This window comes from Montipora capricornis, chromosome 8, assembly GCF_036669925.1.
Source record: "Montipora capricornis isolate CH-2021 chromosome 8, ASM3666992v2, whole genome shotgun sequence".
Taxonomy (NCBI): Eukaryota; Metazoa; Cnidaria; class Anthozoa; order Scleractinia; family Acroporidae; genus Montipora; species Montipora capricornis.
This window is the reverse complement of record NC_090890.1, coordinates 12,913,960-12,923,959: the sequence shown is the minus strand read 5'-3', so window position 1 is coordinate 12,923,959 and position 10,000 is coordinate 12,913,960. Positions and strand designations below refer to the sequence as shown.

Here is a 10,000-nt window from a genome sequence, read left to right as displayed (position 1 = left end):
CGCGGTAAGTTTTTTCAGGTTTCAGCCGAACAGGAACAGAGCTGCTGTCAATCACGACGTTATATACAAGAAGCCAGCCTCCTAATAAAAGAAAGGCGAATCAGCAACCGCATTGTGGACAAATCATCGATCACCGACCTGTCGGCTGAGTTGGTTTATCATGAGACTACCTTACAGGGGAGATCGTGGGTTCAACACCGTACGTGAAGCTTCGTTGGGTGGTAAAGACTACGGAAGCTCTAAGGGACATCATGATCTTAGTGTTTTTTTCTAAATCGGATTTTGTGTTCGTGTACTTTAAATCGAAGTTGGTTACTTTGTCTTTGCGAAAATCGGAGTTTGTTCTTCGAAATTTAGAGATTGGAGTTTGCTTGTGTTCGCAAAATCTGAATTCTGAGTTGATGCTGTTGTGTTGTTCCGGACCGTCCATCTGAACGTCGATTCATGATCATTTATGGCGTATCTCGTCCTCGGTACCTTGTGTTTTACCGCTGGGCGACTTGGCAAGAGTGTCTGTGAGTGTACTGCCTCCTTACGCTCCAGGGCTTCGTGCCAGTGAACAGCTGTCGGTCATCCGTGCAAGTAAATTAAGCCCTCTATTTTATTCAAGTCACAACGCTTTCATACACCAAGCTTTTGTGGTAAAGTTAGACTGGCTAGTCAATTATATACTCCGACGATCCCTTGACGTCCGGAATAGAGTTTTTGGGAATGGTGAAAGAAGGCTTTTGTCCTTCTTTCACTTCTTTTTCAAATTAAATTAACGTTGTGTCGATACGACTGGGCGCCTGTCGAGGTTTTAACATCAATAAATGAGTAGCATGTTTTAGGCACCCATCTCAAATAGTGCTGATAAACAGTATTTAAGTCTAGGCACCCATTTTCCAATGACAACAAGACGCCAATTAGGCGTTCACGTAGGATGCACTGATCAAAGCAAGCAACCGGCAGCGGCTGTAACAAAAATTCTTTGACAAAATTCCTTGGAACAGCATACGAATATACATATCTGAAACTTTTGCGGCTCACTCTGCCTTCGCAATGTCCTTTGCACGCGAGTTTCTGAGCCCATATGGCAAAACAGCATTGTGGGAAGGCAAGGTATTGCAAAGTACTTCAACAATTTTGTCTAAGTACGAGTGTTGTATTAGCTCAAACCTCTTCTTTCATTTTTACGGCTCAGATCAGTTGTAAATCAATGTACAGCTGGAATTCACTGGATAGAAGGACAAGGAACTTGGAAAAGCTAGATGCTTTGAAAGTAGCACTGAACCGCAACAAAACCAGCCTCAACAAAATAACATTTAATAAAGGGACTACAGTAAATGTTAATAAGGATATGAGCTTTTTGTATTATTAAACGTTAATATTTACACCTTTAAAATTTTTGAATCTATCTAAAATTAGTAGGTTATTTTCTCTTGTTGTAAATAGACAGTTTTTTACTTTAGTATAAACGTTTGTATCCTAGTCTTAAAAAGTATTGTAGTTTAATTGGTAGGTTTAGATGGTAGGATTTAATTGTATTATTAAGTTTAGCAGGTCCACATCAGCTCTTTAGCTGCCACTACCGACCTGCTTTAACAAATAAAGTATGTATGTATGTATGTTTTTTTTGTGTTTGAGGCGAACAGGCAGCCCCCCAGTAGGGTTAGTGCAATGGCTCGCAAACGTTCGAGGTATTTGTATAGAAAAACAATTTACTTTTTGTTGCATTAAATGATATTTTAAGAAAGTATTAAACAATGAAGACCCACAAGCCACGTGAATATCCGAGGTCTGGCGCTAGCAATAGGAAAAAGAGAAAAAAGAGAACGCAGCGGAAGGATCAAACAATTAAACATATGAGTGATGCGAAGCAGGGTGAGAAGACTATGGATCATATTTTCAGAACTGGCCTTCAGATTCCTCTGGCGAAGTATATCGGCGAATAAATTATGCATATGAAGAAAACTCGTGGGAATTCAAGAGGTGCTAACTCAGTCTCTATCAGTCAGTCAGTCTCAGTCCCTTTTGTTTGTGATGGTTGTTACGCACATCCCACACGTTTGGTGAAAGCTTTTGCGTTGGTCTGCTTCCACTTTTTCTCTCCTGGTGCTGTGTGCGATGAAATTGTGCGTCCTTTTTCTGTTTAGCATGAAGGCCGATCCGCTCCAAAAACATGCGTCAAAAATCCGGAAAAGATTACTGAAAATGAAGCTGGAGGAACGCTAGAACTTGTGAGAAAGTGGTGTCCTCTGAATGGCCAATTATGGGGAAAGGTGTTGGGGCGGAGTTTGTTCGTCTGATACAAAAGACTTTTTTTGAAGCTCTGTTTCCCGAAATATGAATTTTTATCATGGCGATAGCAATGTAAGGATTACAACTCAAAGACGCTTTGCTTGATAGTAATCAAATTTTGACAATTTGCAATCAAATTTTTAAATAATGAATGAAATATCGCAGAAGTCACATTTAATACAAGGGTTAGGATAACCGCATCGCAATCGGAAAGCGCCACATCCGTTTCACTGAAGACACCCCTGAAGGTACACGGTAACCTTCAGAATGTATCTTGTTTTGGTCACCATTAATATGCGCGAATTTACGAAAATAATTGATACGTTGTGTGACAGATAAGAACCCCCACAAAGCACCAAATACCTTTCATGGAACCGATTACAACGACGATATGAAAGCTGTAACAGGTACTAATGGCTAAAATAGGAATCAGCACTTAACCTTAAGCGAGCGATAGTGGAAATTATTTTATGTATTTCGGGAAGCAAAGGAAGAGAATACAAAATGTGACAATGACCATGACACGTGGATGACGTGGAATAAACATATGGCCACTAAAATATGCCGTTGTATTTTCTATAAATTTACACTTTTCAGACCTTACAGAAACTAGCTAATGACAACAAACGTTACAATTTGTGGATACGAGGAAAAACAAACGGCTTCCATTTGACAACGTGGTCCGCCCTGCAGGGGGAATCCCACGTTATCACTTCTATCATTACGGTGGCTCAAACCAGTTTCAACATATTTTCGTCTTATTAGAACGATTAACTATACAACACTGTTTCACATAACGGCAATGTTATGGTACACTACCAAATACCAATCAGCAATGGCTTAACAAGACGCTCTCATTAATGTGACGTAAACAATAAACAAACTGCGGTGATAAACATATTATAATGCATTTTAACTTGACGTTTTCGTATGATGCAACATACATTTTCAGAAGTGACGGTTGAACAAATTTTAAAAAATCATATATGTGTAAAACTTTGAAAGAGACTAGTAACTAAATTAAGAAAAATGCTCTTAACAAATAAATGTAATATAAGCAGTGAAAACTGGCTTGTTTAATTGGTTAATTTACATCGTAAAATAAAAGAAACCTTAGTAATACGCGAACTTAAACCAACGTTAAGGAGAAAACGTTGGCAGTGAGAAACTCTGGCTTTATATTAACCAATCAAACAAGCCAGTTTTCACTGCTTATATTACATTTATTTGTTAAGAGCATTGTTCTCAATTGGGTTACTAGTCTCTTTCAAAGTTTTACACATATGTAGTTTTCAAAAATTTGTTCAACCGTCACTTCGGAAGATGTATGTTGTATCATACGAAATGTCAAGTTTAAATGCATTATGATATGTTGATCACCGTGATAAGTTATCATGAAAACAAAAGAGCCATCTGAAATCACCCCTAACCTTGTTGTGTTTTTACACGCTTATATTTCAAACACGAACTCGGTGACCCCCATTTTTGTGTTGTTGAAAACTAACTAGTAGGCTAAGATAAATCTCTTTGCAAAGCTGAAACTAACCTTCTGGAGCGGATTCAGATAGCTATGAATTTTGTAGGTAGTTTCATCTTAGCCCGGTAATCACTTTCCAGTAATTAAAAATGGTGGTCACCGAAGTCGTTTTAGGGTTATAGGCTTTTAACAACTTGAAAAAAGTGTAAGAATTTCACAATGGATAATTATGTAGTTAGCCTTATATACGTATGTTTCATCCCTGCCAAGGGACTCATCAGAGACCTGTCGGCTAACTCGTCAAACACCGCGTTTGAAGTCCCGCTAGCATCAAAATGCTTTTAAAGTCAAAATATAGGGTGTTTTGGAATTGCTTTTTTGTTGCCATGGTAAGCTATTACGTCACAATAATGAGAGCATCTTGTTAAACATTTCAACTGATTTCTCATATGGTACCATAACGTTACCGTTTAACGAAACAGCTGTGTAGATTAAAGACTTCTTAATAGCACAGTTTATTGGAAATTTTGAAACTGGGTTGAGCCTCCTTAATTTCAGAAATACTTTAAAATTATTAATGCACGCATGAGTTCGTGTCCGAAAGTGAGTGGTTATTGGAGATCATGCGCCGCGAAAAAAATGCATTTCTCTCCTCGACAATGCCCAGGTTTTCAATTGAGACATTTCCGAAGGGCAGGGCTAGCGCTCGAAACGTCAGCTTTTGAATTTCTTTCCGGCGGTCAATTTACTACATCAACTCAGGCGATAAACCATTTTTTGAGTAAGAGATACGCCGTGAATGGCCATGAATTGACGATCACGAATGGACGGTCAGATGGAGGGTCCGGAATCCTTTGATCGGAATTCAATTTTCGCAAACGAAAATTCCAATCTTTGAAAACAAATTTTAATTTTCACAAAGACAAACTCTGGTGTTCGCAAAAACCAACTTCGTTTTTAAGAACACGAACACAAAGTCCGATTCAGAAAAAAAGGAAAAAAAGAGCTTCCGTACTGCACTACCAAAACAATTATTTGTTTCATTGAAATTATCTGCATTGAACTATTATAACTCGAGCACACCTCCTTTGCTGATTAAAGGATTCCGAAGCTTAATGTTAATTCATGTCAGTTCTAATCACACTTCCCTGTTTCTTTGTCTTAACTTATTTATTCGAACCGTTGGACTTTCTTTCGGGGCACCCAACGAGTAATTTCGGTAAATATCTGTTCGGAAAGAAGGTTGCCCAGAATTTTCGAATATCAGTTCTTCGAAGAGCACTTCGGTTTTGGACATTTTTCAGTAGAGATTCCTAGATATTTCGGAAAAGTAATGATGTGCCTGAAGAGTGTGTAGAAATTTCGAAACCGCATTGAACAATGCTTGAATTTTACTGAGTAAGGGTTCATTATTTGTGATATTGGAAATAGCACATAATTTGAAGATTTATAACTTCTATCATTTTCGCCAAAGTTTGTTTGAGAATCATATTTTAAAGGGGCTAGGTCACGCTATTTTAGGTAATTTTGTTTAATTTTGTTAATTATGAGCTCTAAACGTCAAATTGGCAGAGCAAGAGTCTTTCATTTGCAAAATCATGGCCACATAACAACTGAGAATGATTTTCCAGCTGTGTAAATGACATTTTGATATAGACTGATATAAATTTGAAAAAAGGTGGGCCGACGTTTTCCAAATTTGCCCAAATTCAATCCATTTCAATCTTCTCCAGTTTTGTCCATCCATGTCCCTTCTTGACTTCCCTGTGTTTTGTTAGAGTTCTTCTATAGTTTTGAACAGTTATTTTGATATTTTAGTTAATTATAAGACCATTCGATCAGTGCTGAAATTGCCTATAATTGCGTGACCTAGCCCCATTAAGCAAACGTCCCATAAATCTTCAAGTTCGCAAAAAAAGGTTTTTGATCAGACCTGTCACGATTTCTTACTATTTCTTGTACTTTCGAAAGTGGTGGAAAAGCCATCTAGAAATTTCTAAATCATACAGCTGCAGGAGCCCATGAGTTCATGGGCTTCTGACAGCTGCATACAGTAGTTTACCTAAAGTTCGCCTAGAACATCCGAAGAGAGAAATATTTTGTATGGCGGCTACAAACTCACTAAACGAGCATTTAGAGCATTGTAGAAACCATTTTAGGTAATTCTGACAAATGTGAAGACGTTAGGTCCTTGGGTTGCCCCTGTTTCTTAGCCTCATGTCCTGTCTCGCCCAAGCTTAAGTTTCCACTTTTCATGGAAATTTGAAGCAACGCCAATGCGAAGGTCCTTTCAAAATATATCCGGGCCATTGCAATTATTTCGACATGGAGGAAATGAATTGCATTGCTTTATAAAATTATTTTAGCTATAAAGAAAATGTCTATCAAACTGGCAAAAGATATTTATTTTCACGACTTTTTCTCACCTCCGTCAGTTGTCATGTCACAGAAGACTTTCAATGGATTTCCACTTTTCTCTGGGTCGATCCAGTACTCCCCGTCCCCTTCGGAATCTCCAGAGTCCCGGATGTTTTTGCAGGAATAGCCAGGAACATGAGCACTCCATCCTACTTTAGCTAACCAGAACACGTTATCTTAGCATGCATATCTAACCTATCTTAGTCATTGAGAAGCCACAGACTACAAACCTGGACTGCTCACAGTATATACAGAAAGACAAGAGGTAAGACACATCGCCATTTTAACTCTAAATGTCAGTTACATAATGTGCGGTTACACGAAGCACTTTTACCTCGGGAAAATGCATTTAGTGCGTGTGACCGACATTTCCCAAGGTAAATTTCCATGGATACGTCAAAAAGATCAGACGAAGCGCCCATGACAATTTACTAGGTAAGTTGGGTGTTTTGATTCCCGAGGTACAAGAGCGAATCACGATGCTGATGATGTTGTGATTAATTTCCCGCCAATGGATAGCTTGTAATTTCTTTTTACCTCGGTAATCTTCGTAACGTGTGACCGCTGGTTAACACGGTATAACAAAACCCAAGTGTGGCACCGCGGAATAACTTACCACGTGAAATGGCATTTATCATGGTGTGTGTAACCGCACCTATAATAGATACATAAAACAAGAAGCGGGCAAGTCTTAGCGTTACCGCCTGTATTTCTGAACACAACTAATGTAGAGGTCGAGAGGAAAAGGGGGAGAGGGAGGGGAGCATTCTCTTAAGAATCCACATGTACACGCACCAACGGATGTGTCAGTAACAATTTACGCCCTAAGAAAAATACTGAGATAACCCTAACCCAATGACTCCCTCAGAAAAAAAAAGCCAAGATATCTGATTCCTCTAAGAAAGGACCATTTTGTGCAATACCCCGCAGGAAAATCGCAATGTCAACTGAGAGATACTGATTAGCTTAACCCTTCAAAAATGGACCCACATCAGAAAATAATTTTAATGTCTATCTTTATGTCTAACCGAGTGTTAGTCCCAGAGGACCAAAAAATAACTCAGAGCTTTTTTCTGTCCTTTTGTGGGCCATTTTCCGTGTCAGGTGCAACGGCTAGCGTTAACGCTCAGACGAATTACTAACTTCTTACTAACCGAGAAAGTGAGGCTAGCAAGTGTTTATCATTTGGCATCGTTTCTTTGAGCAGTTGGACACTTCTCCGCTTGGTTAATGTTCGTAATCTTTGTCTTCCATCAGCAAACTTTAAAAGGTAACCTTTTAGATGAAAAACCAAATTCCGCTTGCTTTAGTTCAACCGACCGTTCACGTGATACTTTGTTGCAGTTGATTTGTTCTTACTTACGCGTGAGGCAATTTTTGCCTTTGTATTCAGGATGACACTTCCCGCTGTTGACTATGTTTTCAGAATCATAAGGATTGGTGAGACATGACACCTGTTCACATAAAATGAAAACAATAATGCAATAAACATCATAGTAGGATCTAATAAAATGATCGATTATCAGCGGTATGCCTGGTTTTAAATTTAAAATGGCGGAGATCAAGAATAAAGGAAGGTTGTGACATCGACACTGGGGTGCTGGAAGTGGGAAAATTGCGATCCCGCGCCTCAATCTCAGCTGCTTTTTTCAGCGCGTAATAAAAACAGCATACCTGTATAGGTTCATAATGTGAAAATCCTTTCCTCAATTTGAAATCAGTTGGGTTTTCCCGTCGTGTAGCATTGTTCAATTCACATTTAAGAGGATTACTCCCTTTATTTAAGATTACATTAAATGACTGACATGTGTCATTTAAGAGACATGACAGCTGGCATTCAAACTCATCACGAACAAGTCTTGTAGCTATCACGTGGTTTTGTAAGGCATGATCTGAAAATAACACAGAAAAAGTAATACAAATTAAATATTGGCAAGTTCTTTTGTTTAGTCGATCCCTGTGGCTAAAGGTAATTATATCTGAATTATATAAGACTCTGCTGAAATGATTGATTCATTGAGTGAGCGAGCTAATTTCATTTCCTTTTAATCAAAAAAAAGTATTCTTGTGATCATAATCAACTGTCTCACTCGTTCCGTCTCATAATAAGCTAAAATGATTTAGTATTCATAACCAGATGTCGTTTCCCTGCTGAAGCCTGCAGGGGATATACGAGATAGTCCTGGGAACAAAGCAGGAAGTCCTGGATGAAAATGAAAAACCATATTAATGCGACATAACAAACAGAAAATCCGACCTAACAAAAGATAAAATGCGACATAGCAATGTAGAAAATTCCGAGATAACAAAGTAGAAAATGCGGCATAACAAATAGTAAATGCGAGATAACAACATAACAAAAAGAAGGGGTTTTCTGGACCTGGGAATCGGGGGGCGGGGAACGGGGAGTCCCTACAATAAAAATTTCAAAAACGGGGAACGTCGAGGCAAGCCGACCGCGAAGTTATCTCTCCATCTTGCTCACCGGCTTCACTGATGCACAGTTTTAGAAGGGACAGTGGGTTTAAGCGTAAATTTTAATAGGCCTTATCACGGTTTTGGAGGCCATCTCGACGGGTTGGCAAAGTGTCCGAAAATAACAGTGTTTCTATGGGAATCTGCGATAAAATAACTTGAGAAAACCTTGAATGTAGAAAAATTTGTGAATGGCAAACTTTAGTTGCTAACCAAAGGGTTTTACTGACAAAATTTGAGGATCCCACCTGCAATAGAATTTGCTCAGCAAAATTTTAAATTTCTCTTACATTCAGTTTGTCTGTAATTTTTTCCGACAGACGCATGTCTGACTGAGCGTAAATTTCGAGTAATTGTTTGGCAAAATTTAAAATTCCGTTGGGCAAATTCTAGTGTAGGTAGGATCCTCAAATTTTGTCAGTAAAATCCTTGGGTTAGCAACTTAAGTTTACCCTACATTCAAGGTTTTCTCAAGTACGGTGGCTCATTGGCTATCTTTAAAAGCGGGAATGGGGAATGGGAGAATGAGAATGAGAAATGTGGAATGGGGAATGGAGAATGCAGAATAGGGAATGGGGAACGGGGAACGGGGAATCTTTAAAATAGAAAAATCTTTAAAATGAGGAATCTTTAAAATGAGGAATCTTTAAAACGGAGAATCTTTAAAAGCGGGAATCTTTAAAACGGGGAATCTTTAAAAGCGGGAATCTTTAAAACGGGGAATCTTTAAAATGTCCAGAAGTACAGTGGACTTGACTTTCCTTAAACTTGATTATTGAGTGAATATTGGTTCGCATTTTTTATTCACCTTGATGCCCCAGACCCAAGGCCCATGGTCAAGGCCAGCCATCCTCTTTCATCTGGACTTAAAGATTTTAAATTGCATATTGATTCGTTTATGTACCTGCCACCGAGCACGAAAAATCAGCGTGAGCTACACGCTAGCGAATCGAAAAAGCATAAGCATGACCCATAATTTCAAAAACATTTTGCTGTTACATTTTACACCACGTCCGGACATCAGAGTGATGGCTTCTCTTTAGCAATGTTGTCAATAAACTTTTAGAATACGAAAATATCACGCATTTAAAACTTTGGAAAGGTTGGCAGCTTAGGTGTGTCGCCAGCAGTACATGAACAATTCACTATCTCCCGCAATTTTTAGTAAATGTTCCGCCTAGTTGGAGTGAGTGGAATTTCCCTATAAAGACAGTGCGTCTGAAATAAGTTATCTCGTTTGTCGGTCGGTAAACACCTCAAAAGGTATTTTACTTTTTCCTGACGGTTAATCCCCTCCAAAGTGACAGATGGGAAATTCAGATGCATCTGAGTAACAATTCGTCGGCGAGA

General features: G+C 38.7%; 1 protein-coding gene across 1 annotated transcript in view; it reads right to left on the bottom strand.

Annotated features, from left to right (window-relative positions):
* Positions 1–10,000, bottom strand: part of LOC138013687 (uncharacterized) — a 13,777-nt gene that overhangs the window by 443 nt on the left and 3,334 nt on the right. Inside the window, exons 2-5 of the mRNA XM_068860773.1 lie at positions 7,850–8,067; positions 7,539–7,629; positions 6,184–6,333; positions 1–81 (exon numbers count right to left, since the gene is read on the bottom strand). The exon at positions 1–81 is cut by the window's left edge and continues 443 nt beyond it. Of these exons, the coding sequence (XP_068716874.1) occupies positions 1–81; positions 6,184–6,333; positions 7,539–7,629; positions 7,850–8,067 (540 nt within the window). The remainder of the gene's footprint in view (positions 82–6,183; positions 6,334–7,538; positions 7,630–7,849; positions 8,068–10,000) is intronic.